The sequence below is a fragment of the Neodiprion lecontei genome, chromosome 1, assembly GCF_021901455.1.
Source record: "Neodiprion lecontei isolate iyNeoLeco1 chromosome 1, iyNeoLeco1.1, whole genome shotgun sequence".
Lineage (NCBI taxonomy): Eukaryota > Metazoa > Arthropoda > Insecta > Hymenoptera > Diprionidae > Neodiprion > Neodiprion lecontei.
Window position 1 is genome coordinate 36,030,012 of NC_060260.1, and position 20,373 is coordinate 36,050,384.

The following is a 20,373-nucleotide window of genomic DNA, read 5'->3' on the forward strand; positions in this document are numbered from 1 at the left end:
TCAATAACACGCGTATACCCGGGGATTTACACTATCTTGGCTTTATTCGTGGGGTAAGTTAGACGCCTGACAGCTCTATTGAACGCAATTTTGCGCGAACAACCGAAGGGATTTAACTGGCTACATAGCGTATTGTAATAATTGTAAAATGTAGTGTACTACCTTTTTTTTCTGAACTCCAGTATGTTTGGTGTATAGTTATGATATCCGTTAAGAAACTTTCTATGAATATAATGACTAAAATCCATATTCTCCCTGTTGATACGATAACATTGTTACATACGTACTATATGTATTGTTTAGTATGCTGTGGAGGACAGAGAATTATCACGAATTTTACACCCATTAAATATAGGCTACGCAGTGAAAATAGCGTGATATGGTACATTTACTAACTGTTGTTAATGGATATCGATAACAAACAGAGTGCATACTTACAGTTGGAAAAAGCAAAACAGAAATCTGGCATACCATTCGATAGGAAAGCAGCGGGTTACTGGCCAGGGAGAGAATACAGTTGCCAAATCTGAAATAATAGATTCCAAAGCAGTACACCATTGTAGATATATACATTCTGTATCAATAGATGATGATTTGAGGAAGAACGTGCACTTTCACAGAAATTTACACGTGGTATCAAGGGGATTCAAAATCTGCCTCTCATCTACTCTACTTCTATTGTAAAAAAAATCTAAATTTAAGAAATGGATCAATACTTACTACATACGGTTTTCTATAATATTCACCACAATTAACTTTCGTTGTTATGAATTGTACATGTTTATATCTATGTACAGGAATTCCGATATATTTATAATTAATATTTTGTATAACTTCAATTTTATTGTCGAATAACATTCTCTAACAAATAGTACGTGTATAGAATACGTGCCTGAAAGAAAAGAGTACGATTTTGATGTATTTATGTATGTTTGTATGCATGTATGTATGTATGTATGTATGTATGTATGTATGTATGTATGTATGTATGTATGTATGTATGTATGTATGTATGTATATAATATAATATATTATATAATGTATATATTTCTATAAATATTGTTTAACAGCGAGCGATTCGCTTCGAGCGATCATTTTAACAACTGTGCGACTGATTTTTTTGCCGATGCATCGGAAAAGTTGTTTTCTGTTACTGTTGTTGTTTTCGATTATAAGATTATACATGTATAATAAATCGTGAAGAGTCTTAAAAATTAAATAGTAACACGATTGTTTTCAATTTTTAAATGAAACAGATGGTACCTGTGCTCAAAATTTCACATCCCAACTTTTGTCTAGGAAAATCAGGCAAAACGTTGAAGAGACTCAACTTGTATACTTACTAGTACACTTTCAGATATGAATTATTATCTAATGCTTAAAAAAGATAATTTTGTTATCATTACACATTATAAGTAAATTTTATCTATGTACACATAAATGTAGTTGTACGTGTATATATACATAGATATATTTCGTAATTTTATATACTCGTGGAATGTTCATGCAACTGCACGAGCCTCGGGAAGGAAACTTTCCCAGTGTTTAATTAGCTGATTTTGATGTTGCAGCATTGCTTCGAGATACTCAGTCAATTGCTTTTTGAAATCCTCCACTCTGACTAATTCAAATCTCTCAACTTCCTTCTTTATCATTTTTGAAATATTATCAAACTCCTCTTGACCTCTGTCAACCTTTGATTCCCATTCAATTACTTCAGTTGCAGCTTGGTTCAACTTTTCGCTGCGCCCGGACTGTTCTAACTTTGCTTTTTGTTCTCGTTTCTTATTCAGCATAAGCTGAGCATGTTGCCAATTTTGAAACACTTTCACACGCTCGTGAAAAACGCCCTGTAATTGAAATAGTTTCTGTCACCTCTCATCAGGCATACGCAAATTTTTAAAACAACACTTTTTTTAAATTGATAAAATACGATGATAGAACTCCTTGTGTACTCACTTTAATTGCGCCAATTAACGCGACATAATCCCTCAGCATTTCTCCAAATTGATATAAATCGCTATTGCTCTGAGCCCTTCTGACCACCTCGACTTTTTCCAATGTTTCAGCTAATTGAGCCAAGGCTCTGCCAAGGGAAGCGCCTGGCTCCCCATGGCCAAGTACAGCAATGGATCTTGCTGTGGCGCCTGTACAATTAGCCAACTCTCTTCTTTCATTGGTCAGACTTTCAACAGCCGCATGTAATGCGCGTAATTGTATGTCCAGAGAATCTATTTGAGTTGTTTTTTCTTCAAACCACTGAAATTTAGAGTTCACATATTCATTTGAGAAAAAAAAAATTGAACCGCCTCTGAGCAACGTAAAAAAAAGAAGTGGGGATGAGACGCCAGATTGTTAAAAAATATTTACTAGACATTTACGATACTCTCCATGGCATCTGCTTATACTGTACACTACAGTGACTGGGATAAATACATATGACGAAATTGTTGTGTTATTGGTGTGTACAAGTGCATAATTCATTATTAAATCAAGGTGAGTTAGTGAACGTGAGTTCAAACGAAGGATGACGATATGAGAATGTCAGTTTAACAATAAAGGCATTTTGACAACAGTGACGATGTGTAATGAACATACCTTACCCTCCTAAATGTAAGCAACAGAAAATTGTTTCACAGCTTTTTTTCTTGCGACAATGGATGATGATAATGTATGGATAAATCATAGTTGAGAAAGTACATTTAAAACTCACCGAATCATTTTCATCCATTTTATAAGTGATTTTATTGACTGTTTCTCCAACTTTATTAAAAAGTCTCATAACTCCAGCACCACTAAGTGCCGATGTACTTGTGGCCTTGGGTAATTCCATATCTGTAAAATTAGACAGGAAAATTTAAGTGAAAATATTTCTAAACGAAATTACACTCATCTGCGATGAATAGACAAGAAAATATTACATGAACGTCAAAGAAAACATATATACTTCAACACTTCAAAGTACTGTCTTAAAAATAAACGCAATACTAAATATTTCTCAAATACTACGGACTTTCAAAACTGCAGGACACTCTGGGAAATTAATAATTTCTTCAACTGTATGTTATAATGTCCTTACTAGCTATACATACATAATGTTGAAACTTACCAGCTTCCAAGAACTCTCTGAAATCGGGATCAACGCGAAGGACATCATGAGCAGCTGTTCTATTTACATATCTCTCCAAAGCAGCCCTGCGCCTCTCAATGAACTCAGTCGAGCTTGAATTATGTTCTTGGGTTTTGTCACCGGACATTTTAATTTTCGTCATGCCTGAAAAAGTGATAAAGACACTCAAAGCCATGATCTAAATAACCAAAGGATCGCAGAATGAATTCGAAATACTAGTCAGCTAGAGAAGACAGATAATTATTCATACCAATAACACTTTTCTCCGGTGCTGGCGGTATAATTCTACCATTTCTCAGATACTTCTCCGTCAGTTTGTCGTGAAGACCAAGAAAATCACTAAAGCGTCGAACCACACTGAAACTACGCTTTCGGAATATTGGCATGTTGGTTTTAGTCTCAACTCGGTATGCAACATAGGCACCCATACCTTCACCGACTTTTTGTGGCGAAGTTACTGTAATTTTTAAAAATACATCAGAGGTCTCCGTGGGCACCTGTAATTCAAGTATAAAAATACATGAATACATGTCCAAAAGCTGAGATGATGCAAAAAAAAAATTACACAAAGCAACTCAGCGCAAGTCTCTATGCTACAACTTAATCACCTCTTCAAGGGCTTGCGATTGGAAGACACTTTTTGGTGGGAGAATGTCACTGTTATCGTTAATAGGCACTTCGTCCATCTCTCCAATATCGCTACCCGCAGTTTCAGTGGTGGGACTCAATGGTCCTGGAGGAGGACTCGAAATAGATGAACCTGAATTCTGGTCTATCGCATCTCTTAATGTCAGTTTAGGCAACTCTGCCTGCATGGTGCCGATACCGTTGTAAGGTGAATCATCATCTAACTGATTATGGTCCTAAGAATCACAAATATTTATCGATGTTCAAATATTAATAAGACATTTTTGGATACTAATCAAAGGATAAGTAGAAGAATGTACAACAGAATTAACACAAACTTTTTACCTTGCTTGTGGCGAAATATAAAACATTGAACTGTAAACCAGAATGAAAGAAAAGAAACCGCATACTGCTTTCTTGGTAATGAATTAGCTGAGATTGCGAAAAAACGAAAATGATGGAACGAAGCCTATCGAATTCTACAGTCTCAATATTATTGGTGAATAACAAGCGATACTCTCTATCAATCCTCGTTATCGTCGACCTCGGTAAACAAAGGCTACATATTTCGAAAACAAATTAAACCGTAAGATTCAAACTAAGGAGGCGTTTTCAAAAGCGGTTTTTTGGTTGTGAATGGGGAAAGAGCAGCGGCACAGGAACTCGACATTCACGAAACTATTCGAGTCAGATCGTTTCGAATACTACGTGATTCACTATTGACAGGTTACAGGATTTCCGAAAGTTCGATATGGATTACAACACATAAACGGAAAACAGTTCTAATAATAACAAGCAATGACGACGTGAACTGCTATCGAGAAGATAGAACGCCGAGCGGTTTGGCATAATAGCCTCAAAGATCCGATTGAATAACTTGAAAATTTTTCGTAATATTATCAACAGCGTACCTGAACAGCAGATGCGAATAGGTCGTCGTCGTCGTCCTCCAAATCATCATTTTTATTAATTTCTACGCTGTCGAACAGAGGAGGAGGTTCCTTTTCGTCGGCCATCTTTGCTATACTGTCAATTCCAGGGACCGGCCCCCCGTAAACGTCGTGGTAGTGACGTCTCGACCAAGTTCCGTACCAACGATAGAAATTAGAATGTCCCTAGGCCCTCGGAATTTAGGTCTCATCAAGAAATTCCACACTTTGATCCACATAACGATACGACAGATCCATTCATAGCGCTGATCTTATTGCTCTGTTGTGATTTATTACACTGATGTAAATTTATATCGACAAAGCAAATGCGAACTGCAAATACTGAACGTATGCGAAGTAACGAGATATATGGTGGATTGATTTTAAATGTACTGCGCATGCGCTAAAAGGAATTGTGAATAATTTGAAACGAACGTTTAGCGGCAGTTAAATATTTATCAAACTATTAAATCTGGTAGAATGTATCACGTTGCTGTTAAGGAGTAACATATAGTAGCTGTCTGAGTAAAGCATAAACAAAATTAATATTATTACATCTGTCTTTAATATTATTTCAAAATTACAATATTATATAATAAATTATATACACAGAAAAGGTATCGGTTTATGGAACCGATAAATTTGTTATATTCGAAGCGGAATTTGTTTCGTGAACAGGTTGAGCGTAGGCTAACTTATGTTTATAAACATTCGGAACTAGCGCTTTCATTATGACATGGGTGATAGCAGCAGTTAATCCCCATACACGGTGTTTGCCAGCTAAATACGTTGGCAATGTAAAACTGTCACGAAATTGAGTAAAACGTGACTTCGCGGGATCGCACAGATTGTTCAAACTCAAAACGAAGGCCTCTTCAACTTCGTCGGTGTTGAGCTGTAATTCGTTTGGCTCAATATCGCCGATGTAGGCAAGAACCGGAAGCACGCTGACATGTTGTCTTCCCATTGGATTTCCACTACCCCAAACATCAATTTTTTCTCTCGGTATACGAAGCTCCTCCCACGTTTCTCTGATGGCCGTTTCTTCCAAAGTTTTGTCATCCTTATCGTGCATTCCTCCGGGGAATGATACTTGTCCTCTGCTGGTGTTTAGCTTTGTTGACCTTAGAGTATACAGCAATCCGAGTTCACCTTTGTGCATGCATAGCGGTACCAGAACAGCAGCTTTACTAACCTCTTCTCGGTTCGACGATCTGCTCGCTGGTCGATAGAGTTTTAAATTTTTAACGCAACCCTTCCTGTTATTTGCGCTCAAGATAATATCGGCTTTCAAATCATTTCCGTTTATCCCGCTAAGTCTTCTTTGTGGTTCTACGGGCTTTGTGGCAAAAAAAAAATATTTCTTTAATTCAAAGTATCGATAAAACAACAGGTTAAAATTCAAGCACTGTTTCTTCAATATGAACGTGAACCTGCCAGAGTTCCCAACAAACATAGCAAAATTATTCTCTCGCTGCAACAAATGTAAAACTCTTTGATTTGTCCGTCTAATTTGATGATTAACATTTTTTCTTTCATTTCCCAATCATACAACAAACTAAAAGCTTCATCCCTTGTTCGAACGCGTTTTGTTTTTGCCGCCATGATACGACGAATCGTTGAAAAAAAAAAAAAACACAGTCGAACGTGCTGCCCTCTGGCCACGAATTACGTAAGCATCAACCTTCGTTGCGTCAACTTACCGTGGACCGTAGAAATAATCTCCTCGACGCTGACCTACAAACGAAACTTTCTTTAACTATATTCATTTCTTACGACCGTTCCTCAGCCGTTCAATCAATACCCGTACGCAATTCTTATCGTATACGTAACATTAATTTTGCTTAAAACTTTGAAACCAATACAATGGAAACAACACTGACAAAAGTTACTGCTATAACCGAATGACAGCGCTGAGGTCGCTCCGATGCCCTCGGAGGACCAACTGATATATGGCTATGTAGCTATGAACGAGTATGCGGAAAGAAATAGGGAAAAATATAATCTTGAAGTTTGAAGACGTCACGTACTTTGTAGCATTCAACGATAACAACAATTATTTATTAAATTACGCTGTTAAATTACGTTACACATTATACTTTTCACAGACGTAACACCTGTCAAATGTTCAAATACAACTTTCACATCCAAATTATACCGTCCACTCAAATATTCACCATTTCAAACTGCATACTCCTAAGTACTTGTACAACAAGGTTTCTCTCTGTACAACACACGTGACTGGCAAGAATGAAGAAAAACTTCAGAACACATATATAAATGCAAATATCGGTATAATAATATGTTTTATTGAATTGATTATTACAATTGTTGAATCCGAGACGCAATAGAATAAGAAATAGTTGGAATCGAATAATTTCTACCCCTATTTCTCAGTTTTTCGTACTCTGTCTAGGTCTATATTGATTATACATTGTCTATTTTATTGCACATTTATTTTTAGCTTGATATAAAGATAATATATACACCGATAGGTATATACATATCTTTAAACGCGATGTTTCGGTAATTGTAAACATATTGACGATATTATTTTCTCGCAGCTGCACATTTATCGTTTCTGAAATGTAATACTTAAAATGACGGAGTCCAAATTGAAAATCAAAAGTCTTTACTCTGCAGAAAGTGTAACTATGAGCTTGAGTTTTACAAATTGTAAGTAAAAATATATATGCGGAAAATATTTGCTGAATTGACGATGCATCGAACAAAAATTGAATCCTGTATAAATTTTAACCGCGAATCAAGAAACTGATGGTATATTTTGCCGCAAAACGTTAACGATCTGTCAGGATAGTGCACAGCCCAAAACTTTTTGCTTTTTATTAAAATTCTTCCAGGAATTGGGGAATTTCGGGACCGTTGCAGTCTCCACCTCTGGCGATTTTGAAGTCTGGAAATAAGAACAGCGTGGAATTAAAATCCTGCACTTCGTATAAATTGTTACATTTAAAATATTCGACGAGCAATGAACTGATAAAATTGCACGTACGTTACAGTTTGATGTAAATTTATTTGTTCAATTTTGAAAAACAGTACAACGTTCAAGAAACGGCGACGTTGCAATTTTCGTGTTTACAAAATAGAAGACGAAATCGCGGAACCTTTGTACAACATTGGATAACATCGTGCAATATTACGAATAACAAAGGACATACCGAGAAAATTGCAATAATTTAGATCACTTTAGTATTTAGAAACAATGGCAGATCTTTATTCCGATAATTAGTCCCTTACCATCAGCAGAACGTCCTTGAAGGCGGCTCTTTGCGCAATTGAATTCGCATTTGTTCCCGTAAGTAACGCCATCGTTTGCACAGACTGGCGCAAATTCTCTTGTGCAAAGGCAATTAGGGAGGCCTTCACCGGAGGTAGTCGCAAAAGCGATCATCGCCAGTAAAAACGCAATTAGGACAAATTTCATCTTTCTGTAAAAGAGAGTAAAACGAAAGGCAAGTCTCGAAATTTTAATCTTCCACCTACGGTACTTTATTCCGTTACGCTTTTTCAATGCAACTGCAATAAATCCAATCTCACCGTTCAGTATCGTCTCGTTTGTATCTTGCAACAATCACGTGTTGTTTGGCTAATGAAGCAAGATTGAAATTATTGATGCCTCTGTCTGCTTTAAAACTAGGTTCGTACTTACGTGGCCTAAGATAGGCTTTATCGTCGTGTGTGATTAGCATCGTCCACAAAAATTTGAGATTACCAATCTTATACGTATAACATTATCGAAACACACAGATTCTGCTATCAATGTTTTACTCGAGGCTTCAATTTACAGATTAAATGCCGGCAACGAATTACGAAAATTAAATATTACTTCCATAAAATTGGAAAAACATATTTACCTGCTTCGAAAACTTGAGCTATGATTCAAAGTTTACAGTACAATAAACAAGTCTATTTCTTTCGCTGTGACGTTATTATGAATCAATGCGGCTCGGGATGAGCCTCAACGACGAGGTACTTACACCTTGTCTAATAAAGTCCAACGGCTGAATGAATACCAAATGATAAAACAGAATCATTGATTTGATAGCAACTTTACTTGACTACAGATATACCTACGTTACGTATCTTATCGCGTGATATTTATCAATTAATACTCATACGAGATCGGCAACTGTTAGTAATCTTCAAAATCACAGAAGGTAAAATTTTCGGTCGCATCCGTTCTTGAATGTCTGCTTCGGATTGTCATGATTCGTATACCGTTCGATCTTAGTTAAAAAAAAAAAGAATCACAATGTTTCACATCAACCTCGCGAATCGACTTCGAAATTTTCACGTATTTTTCCAATTTAAATGCTTCTTGATTTTCGACAAATGCGCAATGGAATTGAGCCGCTCATCTCTTCAAGCCGGAGTCACACGCCTGACAAGTGTTTGGAATTCTTGTGCATCTGTAAAGCACGTGTCGTACGAAGAAGACCAATAAGAGCCACGTCGCATCGATCTTGTATCGCACAGACGTTTAGATTTTTTCCTTTTTTCGTGTGGCAAAAAATCGTCCAGAACAAATTTCATACGCATCAATTTTTCTTTTACTTTAATACAATAATTATCATATATGCATGTAACAAAATAAGGTAACAGCAGCGTGGCATTGGCAATTCACGAATACGGTAAAGTATACCTATGCCTATAACATCCACTGACAAGACATCAGAGCAGCCGAAGCTGATGCAATTATTTGGAGCGCGAAGCCCCTGTGGCGAATATCTAATTGGATCCAAAGTCGGTCGTCTCACGACCAAGTAAGTAGACGCGTAGTCGTATACTAGTGTACATATATGTATATATATACATATATATATATATAAATGTCTATAAATTCGCCTCTGTAAAGAATTTCGCCGAATACATGGCGTACAAACACACACGCACATATATATATATACATATATAAATATACAGAGCGAATTCATGGACGCGATAAACTTATCGTGAGGAGTGTGAGAGGTGTCTAGCCACATCAAAGTAGCTGGTGGTTACGAGGTTATCACTTTCGGTTTATACTGACCTTGTCAAAGCTCAAAGAATCGAAACTTTTATTCCAGTTGTGCCTTTTGAGTATTATACATTGATTATTGTATCGTAATGTTGGATACTTGTATGAAAAAAAAAAAATGTAGAATTTTTAAAATCCGATTGCTCAATCTAGATCGTTGTACCTACCCGCGTTTATCCGCAGCTTCGACCGCGGTTATATTACTGATAAGATAAATTATAGATACGTTTTTATTGCATTTTATTTCTTTCTATTTTGCGGACCTTGATTTGTGCGCAATTATAATTATACGGTATGATTTACCCTCGATAAGAATTCGTTGTCGTTATTATACTTGCGCGTAAATTTCACGCGCCATTGAACGTCTCGTACGTGCAAATAAAAAAATTTTTAAATCGCTTTCGTACAAAACTTGTTCGCCAAGTTATAAACGAGGTGTAGGTATAACACGCATAAGATTACGGTATACCTGTTCTCTGTTAAGGGGTAACACCACTGTAAAATATACGTAGAGGAGTTTCGACAAGTTAATTTAAACATTATTATTTAACAAATATGTGCCCCTTATTTGGTCAAAAATTGAACATTCTCATTGAAATACTCGCAAATTACACAAAAATCAATATTCTAAAAATCCCCTACGTATTTCTCTAGACATAGACATGTAAATTGAGTAGTTTATTTTGTATTTCTAAATTCAAATTTGCACCGGTTACACTGCGTCACCAGTCTCACCATTTTCGAATGCTTATTGACAGCAATTTTTTGTATTACAATAATAAATATATGCCTAATAATAATAATTGCCTGTAACATTTTTATCTGATTACCTTTTCTTCCATTTAAAAAAAAAAAAAAAAAACACAACACAGATCGTGCATTTTGTTAGGTTCTTACAGTGGTGTTACGCCTTAATCCTACTGCACTGCGAATAATGGGCTAAAAATACATTAGAATTACGATTGCGGTTTATCAGAATATTTTGAATTGTTTCCAGATATAATATTACCTCTGTAACAACCCGGCGTAATATGGCATGTATAACGATTAAGTGTACGCCACGTGACCGTTTACACACCAATATATTCGCGGAAATTTGTTGAATCTGCAGTCCCCCGACAAAAGCAGCAGGTATATAATACGTACATAGGTATGTACATATATAAGCTACATTCACGAAACACCAAGTTGAGCAACAGTTTACAGGCACGTTCCATTTTGGATTATCCTGTGAGGCGCGGGGAGAATGATTGAGAATATTTATGAACTATAGAAATAGACGTTTTATAAATAAACCCGTAGAAGGTGGTTTTTTTAATTTTTGTTTATTTTGTGTACGCTGACGAACCGTACGATTTTACACCGTATATTTATCAGTTCAATTCTGCAGGGTATAATTTTTGAACGATAATGAAATTAGACTTGTTTTGCGTGTAAAAGTATTCATCTCGCAGGCGGACGTTTGTTTGATCCGACAGCGTCAATTATCCGTTTGCGAAAACATATTATAACGCGTACGATAAGTACAATCTGTAAATGCCTGCCGGTACCCTGCACCTATAACATCTGCAGGGTGTTTTTCTACGTTCTTGTTCACGATGTAAAAACACACAATTAGTTATATAGAATAAGTGCTACTCGCGTACAGGCGTCTGTACACTGATCGAATAGTTTATTTACTGTTAACAAACGTATATGTATATTTGGATACGGCGAAATGGATGTTTTTTTTTCTTATTATCAAATTTTAGCCGAGCCAAATAATGATCGATAAAATTATGCTAATAGTTGACAAATCAGATTTGGATGAATTTAAATTTGAGGGTAATAACGAAACATTTATTTCGCCATATCCAAATACATACGTTTGTTAACGGTAAATAAAATTTTTTCTCGATGTAACTGCGTGGAAAAAAAAATTTGCCATCGTCGAAGGTCGATTACCTAAAAATACGTATCGACGTCTCTGGCTGCAAGTCGTGCAAAATATAGTTATTGCGACGTTAATATCGCCGAAAGCAAATAACACGTAGACGATAAATACTTAAGACTATAACAAATCATTCTGTGAATATATGTAGATTGATACGTTCATGTGATCAGTGACCCCAAGAATATCGCCCATGCTAATATACGTATACATATAGTTCGTCTGAACATTAATTTGCGTATTGAACATTAACACGCACGTACAGCAGCATCATTTCTCGTGATACTCTTATGAAAAACATCACGATGCTTACGCGTTTTATCACAGGCGCGGTAGCTTGTTTTCATGATAAATAAAAACCAGCCCATATGCATGGGTGGATGGACTGGTATCAATTAGTATGCCGAAGTGAGATATTACCCTCAATTTCAGATACGACAAAACATGTTGTTCGTAGGATAAATCGAACAGCGATCCAAATAGCCGAGTGAGAAACAGTTCCTATTTATCGCAAGTCACGTGTAATATATGTCACACACGCCTTCGCGTGTAATAAAAAGTAGAAACTCAAAAGATTCTGCCCAGATCTTGGCTTTATTGTTATATAACACACTGCAATGGAAAATGAACGTCAGAAAAATAATTATGAACGGAATTACGTAAGCGTATATAATAACATAAGTTGAAGGCCTTAATGTTCCTCTTACACAATTCCATGCAAATTGCGCGTTTTATTTATCAAATATTCCATTATCCGCACCAAATAATCAAAGTCCACTTCTTATCAAAACCGATCCAATTTTGCCTCGCTGCAGTTTTCAGCAAACGCGCGATAGCGCAAAAAAAAATGATCGAACGCAGATCGGCATATGTTACGTTCCCTGCAACATCTGCAATATCTGCCCCTTCTCGTCACGCATGGAAAATACCTACAATTTTCCACCGCACGCATCTTCTCAGGCAGAGTATTTTCTGAACTGACAACCGAAGCTGCATTTTCACGTGTTGCAAACAACTGTACGTAGCAGCGGTAAAAATTCTCTGATCGTTCAATGATTCTGGTCTTTTCTCCAGCTACTTTTTTTTTACGTGTAAATTCCTGTTCGAAGTTGAAACGAACCTCATTTCTACAGCAGTCGCTTTTGCTGCACGTGAAAATGCAGCTTGATCATAGGTTCATTGTGTGACGTTATGGCTGATACTTGTGACTCATTAAACATGCATTACAGGTGTACTCTTATGCAATTACACATGTCAGCATCACGTTGCCGTTTTTTCCACACATTCCTGCTTATGTAGACAGCTGTGAGAAAAGGGAATCTGAGAATTCGGGATAAACGCCGTCTTATTGTTGAACAAGCCGACGGTCCAACTGAATTATCACGCATGTTTCGTCTCAACACATTGCAGTTGTCGAGTTCTGAACAATTTATTGTTCCGGAAGTGAATACTTGTGGGAGCACATATGACTGAAGTTACAATACACGCTACCGCAACACGGTTGTCGTAACTCGATTGATCTGGTTTCTTGCGATATTCAAGCGCGTGGGTTGTTCGTAGAACGTTGTGTTATATGTATATGGGGGCGGAGAGACCATCGAGAAAATAATGCTATATGCGTATATGATATGAGGCTTGTACGCTTTCTAATCAGGCCTGGATTAACCCTAAGTCCAAAAAGGCTGCAGTCTTAGATCCTCGTAATTTTATGCCCTTGAATTCTGAAAATATATTTTTTTTAAATAGTACCTAGATTTTCAAAAATTCGGGTGTTTCAAAGTCTTGAATCTTTACCAATAAAGGATCGCATGAATGTCATTGTCTCGCTGCAATCCGATACCGAAGAATTTCTTAGATAAAATTCGAAAACTTTGTACACACGTGTACAAAATATCGTGAGCCGCTTATTTTTTCTAAATGTCTAAATGATTTGTCTCTGTTGAGCACAGCGATTGAAATCGCTCGTGATTTAGATTTTGAAAATTTTTTAAATATTTTTACCAGCTTTAAAGGGCAAAAAAAAAAAAATGGGCAATATAATTACTCAATATCGTAATAGAAAACTTAATTATATAAGAGAAATATTGTAATAAAAATGTTTTTCCCTAACCTTAGTCGATTTAATTTTTTGTTACTACTTTTTAAATTTAACCAATTCGACCATCTTGCAGGATCGACATTCGGCCTTTTTTTGTGGAGCAGCCTTAGGTATCGTGCCCCTTTAGTCCGGACCTGTTTCTAGCACAAAGCACTATGCACATTAGACTCGATAGCCTGCCTACATTATGATTGATAAGTCAGCAGCCAGCCACAAACCCGTAGAAGCCTTTGTATGCGTTTGTGTGTACGTGTAATAGAAGCTCGAGTACAAGTTTCGAAGCACGTATTGTGTATAATACCTGTATATAGTTATGGATGGTAGACAGTGTTACTTGACATTGACAGACTTACCTAAATTCGGTGAGATATAGAGGCATCCAAATCAATAAGGGTTAAAGTATCTGATGTGCAAATACATATTAGGCATTCTACCCCAAACCAACCTACGTCCGACCCTCAGCATCATCGCTTTTTTTTTTCAAAGTATAGTGAAAAAAAAAACGTCTTTCACCGGAGCTTAGATATTTTTGAACCACGGGTTTGATTTTCTTAGCTCCCAAAAACACGAGAACCAAAGTATCGAATCGATATCCCCAATCGATTGGCTTCAAATTTTTCTCATAGATTGTTTGTTAAAAAATGAAAAATTTGAGATCGAGATGAAAGTGAACAAGCTGCTGGTTTCGAAGATACAGGCGAAAGAAGTAATTGAAAAGTGAAAAAGTCAAATTGAACATAAATTTAAAAAGTACATATTCATATTTAATTCGATTTTACTCACCTTTCAATTACTTGTTTCACCTCTAGCTTCTAAAAAATAAGCTTTCCCACTTCCATCTTGATCTTAAAATTTTCGTTTCACAACAGAGCACTAATGAGAAAAAATTAAAGCCAATCGATTGGGGCCATTCATTCGAAAATTGGGTTTTAATGTTTTTGGAAGCAGTAAAAATAGAACTCGTGGTTCAAAAAATCTAAAACTCAGTGAAAGACGATTTCTTTTGTAGACTCCATGCCGTACTTTGAAATAAAAAAAAATTACCAATGATGAGGGTCAGGGTCGCTTTAGTGTGGAATGAAGTCTGAATAAAACCGATCGAACATTTTCCTCTGAAACATGGAATAATGCGATAAATTAGGAGTCTTGGAACCTAGTTGACTATGAAGAAAAAATTTGAGGACTTGAGAATAACGAATATTTCTCAGCAGCGATAAATATTTTTCAAAATATGGATGCTCGGAAATGAGAACACAGGCAAACTGCCAGAGCCAACTTTTCCCTTCACCGCTGACCGATACGCTTACATTCATTGAAAAACTAATAAGACAGCTGTATAAATCGGGTATATACGAAAGGTTATTTAGATAAATATCTAGTCTCGTTTAAACTTTCGCATTCGGAGAGACAGCCACCTCGGTACTCTAATGTATAATTGATCTCTACATTACTGTCTTTGCGGTAGACAGTTGTTAATTAAGCATATATTTATGCAGACAAAGTTTTTTAAAATTCGTTGCAAAGATACGCTAAACATATCTGTCATAATTACGCGTATCGTACGTAGGTTGAGCGTGTCCTTCAACCATCAACGTGTCGCTTTGATTACGAATTATTCCATTGAAAAGTGGAGTGTAGGTCAGGGCGTTTCTTAAAAAGGTCACTTTTGAATTTTAACTGTCTCAACCCCCGAATCGACAACAAATTATCCCAAAGTAATTCTCTAATTTCTCGGATTTTTATTTCCAGTTTAAGCCGTACCTCCGGAGGATTGATTTCCCCTTTTAACCCTTTTCAAGGGAACAGTAAATCTGCCAAACGCATTTCGATGGAATTCGATGTAGGGGTTCACTGATAACGAATCTGAACTCGTCACTTCGAAATTCAATATAGTGGACAAACATCCCAACAGTCTATATTGAATCTTTTAATTTTGAATCTCAAAATTTTGTATCCAGATTCGTAATCAGCGACCCAAAAAACCCCCCTATATAAAATTTGAACATCAACCCTTTGGTAGCGCGAGTTGGAGATGAGAAAAAAATCTGAAAAAATTAGGGAATTGTTTTTGAATTATTCGGGGCCAATTTGGGGGGTTATACGTTCGAAATTCAAAAATGATCTATTTAAGGACGACCCTAGCGTAGGTACGCCGTTTTTTTCCATTTAGCAAACCCAATGCAGACTCTTTTTGTAAAACGATAACAACGCGTAGGAAATATAAAAATCTAGCGATATCAGACGTCTACTTCAAAGCATTAATGAACTTTTCAGACCGCCGCTTATGACGTACTAAACGAATTCCCACTCCACGTCAGTTCCACGGCCGGCCTTCAGACGCGACGTCTGAAAAAAAGTTTCTGCTGAAACTCGACACTGACGAATCGGAGGGTCGGATGTGTACTCGAAAAATGTCTGGTAGATGCAGGGAGACCGAATTGAGGAAAATATTGTTCATTGTTACAGGCCGCAAAGCGATTAGCATGCGGAAAGCAATGACATGGCCGTGAGAATTGGCCGAGTCACGCAGCGAGGAAATTTGAAATACTTCTTTTAGCGTTGAGTCTTATGTCTGCAAGAATAAGATTCACGTTTATTTTCGCGTCTGTAACTAAACGTCGCGGAGATCCGACGCATGGTGCGGACGGTGTATTTTTAGATATTCCGAATTGCAATATAGGTTTGTGAAACGGAAGGTAGAGAGACGTGGCACGTATTCGGCATTCGTGCCTAAGCTTTTTCCCGGTTCCGTGAGTTTCTTATCAAAGCAGACTTTCGTATCCAAGGGATATTCCGTACACGGGTAGGAAACAAGTTAGAGGTCGAAGAATTCTTTTCAATCCTGCAGATATAAAATATAACACAAAATTGAAGCAGACTCTGATCCGTTTGGAAATGATCGAGACAGACTCAGCTGATCCTTTTGTACCGCGTGTATGTACATACATACCCATATGGGCGAATCGTAATTGTCAGAGGATCAAGATTTCATTTCAATCCAAATTCTTTCATTCCAGCTGCGGGGCATCAATTTGCAATTTATAGCTACACCGCTATGCTACACAGTACGGGGAATAAAGAAAATTTTTCGAACTTACGTATTACGCGGAAAAATTGTCTTTACAAGCGAGCCATGCGTAATATTGACTGAAGATAGCTGTGATGCACTGTAGTATATTACATAGCATGACAAGAAGCAAGTTGTTATACATCTGGGTTTCCGATAAGAAACCTTTCATGTGTTTGTGACGTGCATACGAGTGAGTACAAGTGGAGGAATTGCAAGTGCTCGTTCGCCGATGAGACTTTCAAAGACATTTCATTCCCATTGTCAACTTTCCTCCTACTCTATCGCGTATTTATTACCATCTGCGAGTGATCGTTCCTCGCTCGTGAAAAAGGTATAGAGTTGAAAGTACAATGCGAAACGTCTTTCGAACGCAGAAATATGATACTTGAAGGACACTTTCTTGCGAGATTCCGTCTCTGGTAGATCTCGTACTGGAAACTAGTTTTACAAATTCGTCTTTCATTCACCTGCCATGTGCAAATCGATAGCTCTGCGACTACAAGATACACTGAAATATTATATAAAGAACACGCGAGTGTCTTCGTTCAAGGTAAAAAAAAAAAAAAAAAAGGGATGAAATGGAAAGAAGAAAAAGAATTTTTTACATAACGTACGTATAGTTAAAAATAATTCAAGGTTCCGGCCTGCCTTGTGTTAATGTCAAGTATGTCAACTGTCCCAATATAGTGATATCGGTTGATCATTGTGCCACAATGCCTCGAACGATGTAAAGTGTGCAACTACTCCGGATTGTATGTATCAATGACTCGATTGTTTCCTCATTACTACCGACTTGCTGCACGGTTTATTAATCGATCAAGGTCACAACATTCGCGTAACAATTGCAACATACGGTATCACAACTATTCAACTTGGACACAGTAACGTTCAAACGATTACTTGTTATTTTATTTCCCGACCGTTGGTTGGTGACGTCAAGCAGCGTGCTTCCTGATAGCGGTATAAGCGTATATATAACATACAGTGAGGAGTCTGTATCAGCTGGCCGCTTATCCGACTCGACAAAAAATGTGTAAAACAAAACAGTAATTTAAATTCGCATATCTATGCGTATAGATGTGCACGAGAGCACAGATGCCGATGTACCCATTATCAGAGCTTCAGGAATAAAACCAAGGAGGGGGGAGACGAGGTCTGTCTTCGACTCTGGATCAATGTTGTGTAGGACTCTTCCATGAAACAATGACGGTTAGTCATCGCTCGAAATATAAATTACGACGTGTTTCGACACGCGCCGTCATATTCCGCGAAAATAATTTTACGACGTACACGATTTGTTAAAGATTCCCTTATCGCGACGTGTGAGACGGGCAATGACGATGAGCATGGGTATTAGTGAATCTACGCACGAACCACTGTTTTGCAGAAATGTCAAAGCGCTGGCAATTTGAGCGGAAAGTACTGTATATACTGGTTCGAAGATATACGTCTGCATGCACATGGTAATATCGACATTATTGAAACTGAAGTAACGATCATTACAGGGATAATTAGATCGTTTAATGAAATATTCCCCTAGGTCCGTCGGATAGAATGACGAAAAATAATTGAAACGTATTTTTTCTTTTCTCAATTCAATGTTTATTGACAAAGATATAGCCAGATAAATTTTCGTGACGTCATAATGTTCGTGTAGCAATATAACTATATCTATGCACATTGCGACGTAACGCGTCAATTTCAAACTACTATATATTTGTTAGTAAATATTGAATTGATAAAGGAAAAAAACGTGTCAATTATTTTTCGACGTTTTATGTGACGAACCAAACGGAATTTCTGATTCAACGACGTAATTGACAAAGTTTATTTCCCCAGATCAATTACAAGTTCACGTCTGCCCGGTGAGCAAAGGCACGAATATATTTAGAAACAAAAAGAAAATTAACTTTAATAATACTTCGTTCAAAGAGTATCTTGAAACAATCTATTTGTGTTGAACTAATCGAAACTGAATGCAAGGATTATTATGAATTTGTAAACTCTGTAATTGCTAGCTAAACACAGGTATTATACCGCAGGTACGAGTTTACGAATTCTAATGACCCTTGGGTTCAGCTCGATTAGTCTAAACTAACATAACTAGATTGTTTCAAGACACCCTTTGAACGACTTTCATATATGTGTAATATATACACTTGTAGGCATGTCAAGTTATCGTACACGTGTAAATTTGACGATATGAGGGCACATGTCAAGTCAGGGGGAATTCACGTGGCACGATAAAGGTTGCGGGCGTCACGGCGTCGTAGCGGCACGGGTATCGATTCTGACGTCACTGGCGGGGGCGTGGGCGCAGACGGCATAGACGCAAGGGTCGAAACGCGGCGCGCGGCGCCGCGACGCCCTGGACCGTCTAGTCGAGCGGTGCACCCTTTAGCTCGTCGATCGTCGGATCGTTTGGAGGAAAAGCGGATGCGGTTTCTCCGTGCAGGGAAATCAAGCTTTTCCCGTAACTGCCGTGCTGGGTGTGTTGGGAAATTCGGTGGACGTTGAGAAATGAGTGGAAGGAGAGGGGAAAAAGAAGGGAAAAAATGCGACACAGAGTGAATAGCTGGGACTTTGAATACGAGCAAGTAACCAGTGACGTGTGTCGGTATTAGTTTAGTCTGTGTGTCGCGGGAAAGGTAAATTGTTTATAGTGTGCGGGAAAGACCCAATTGGGGGGAGGGGGGACAAGCGAGGGGGGTGAAGTGAAGCGGGAGAGGCGGGAAGGCAAGGAGGGAGAAGATCATATATATTCTTCGGCGCGAGTTCCTTCACTTCAGTTCTGCTCGGACTTCGGACGTGTGAACTTTATTGAGCCTTCAGGAAGCGAAAGTTTTCATTTGTTTGGTGCGCTCATTGTATGGGTGAGTTTCATCTTTGTTTTTACTTCTTATCACTCCAATCGTACGGAGATCTGACATTTCCCTGTAAGCCAGACCCCCTCTCGTATCAAAAATCTGCCGGATATTTAGTCGGTTATCCACATACGTACGATTCGCGAACGGTTAGAAGCTTACAACACTGACCTTGGGACGTCGTATTTTAGGATATATCTAATTCGCGGACGTCGATTATTTACAAAGAAAATAATTACGAGGTGACGTCTTTATGCCAGAGAAAACGGCACGTATTCGCGCTTTCTCTTTGTCTCATTGGAAAGTTTTCAGCTTGACATTCGACGTAACGAAATACGTAATACTCGTATCCTCGATTTATAATTCTCGTTGCGTGATTTTTTGATTATACAATGGAATTATAAACCGTCAAGGTTTTTTGATTATACAACGGGATTATAAATTGTCAAGGCTTTCAAGTTTCGCGATTTGATGTGTATACTAAAACACTGCGCACTGTTGCGCTCATAGGTCGAGTTTGCAATTAGTCATCTTTTACACCGCGTATATAATCTCTTGTTCTACTTTTGCTTGGGAAACAAATGATCGGTCAACTGACAATCACTCGCCGTTGTTGACCTCGCGATCTCATCTCACGCATTTGCGTCGTATTGTATTTTTTATCGTATCTATACACGTATCTTATTG

The 20,373-nt window shown here is 37.6% G+C and overlaps 2 protein-coding genes across 3 annotated transcripts; both read right to left on the reverse strand.

Annotated features, from left to right (window-relative positions):
• Positions 1-823: 823 nt before the first annotated feature.
• Positions 824-4,808, reverse strand: LOC107225720 (sorting nexin-2). Of its 2 annotated transcripts, none has more exons than XM_015666271.2 (7): positions 4,669-4,808; positions 3,739-3,993; positions 3,381-3,627; positions 3,110-3,274; positions 2,714-2,835; positions 1,960-2,259; positions 824-1,850 (listed from the first exon to the last, which is right to left on the reverse strand). In XM_015666271.2, the coding sequence occupies exons 1-7, from the start codon at positions 4,771-4,773 to the stop codon at positions 1,503-1,505; spliced, it is 1,542 nt and encodes a 513-aa protein (XP_015521757.1). In that variant the 5' UTR covers positions 4,774-4,808; the 3' UTR covers positions 824-1,502. The 2 variants fall into 2 exon arrangements, with proteins under 2 accessions (XP_015521757.1, XP_046594275.1); XM_046738319.1 differs by lacking the exon at positions 4,669-4,808 and adding an exon at positions 4,103-4,248.
• Positions 4,809-5,228: 420 nt separating this feature from the next.
• Positions 5,229-6,647, reverse strand: LOC107225701 (mitochondrial coenzyme A diphosphatase NUDT8). The gene is made up of 2 exons (XM_015666247.2): positions 6,390-6,647; positions 5,229-6,025 (listed from the first exon to the last, which is right to left on the reverse strand). Exons 1-2 carry the CDS (start codon positions 6,453-6,455, stop codon positions 5,312-5,314), a joined length of 780 nt encoding a protein of 259 aa, XP_015521733.1. The 5' UTR covers positions 6,456-6,647; the 3' UTR covers positions 5,229-5,311.
• Positions 6,648-20,373: the final 13,726 nt, after the last annotated feature.

Coding starts and splice junctions, on each gene's coding strand:
- LOC107225720 (XM_015666271.2), bottom strand. CDS start 4,773: ATGGCCGACGAAAAGGAACCTCCTCCTCTGTTCGACAGCGTAGAAATT. Junction 2,836..3,109: donor CAGAGAGTTCTTGGAAGCTG/GTAAGTTTCAAC, acceptor CTAATTTTACAG/ATATGGAATTACCCAAGGCC. Junction 2,260..2,713: donor AAATGGATGAAAATGATTCG/GTGAGTTTTAAA, acceptor TCTAAATTTCAG/TGGTTTGAAGAAAAAACAAC.
- LOC107225701 (XM_015666247.2), bottom strand. CDS start 6,455: ATGAATATAGTTAAAGAAAGTTTCGTTTGTAGGTCAGCGTCGAGGAGA. Junction 6,026..6,389: donor GATTATTTCTACGGTCCACG/GTAAGTTGACGC, acceptor TTTGCCACAAAG/CCCGTAGAACCACAAAGAAG.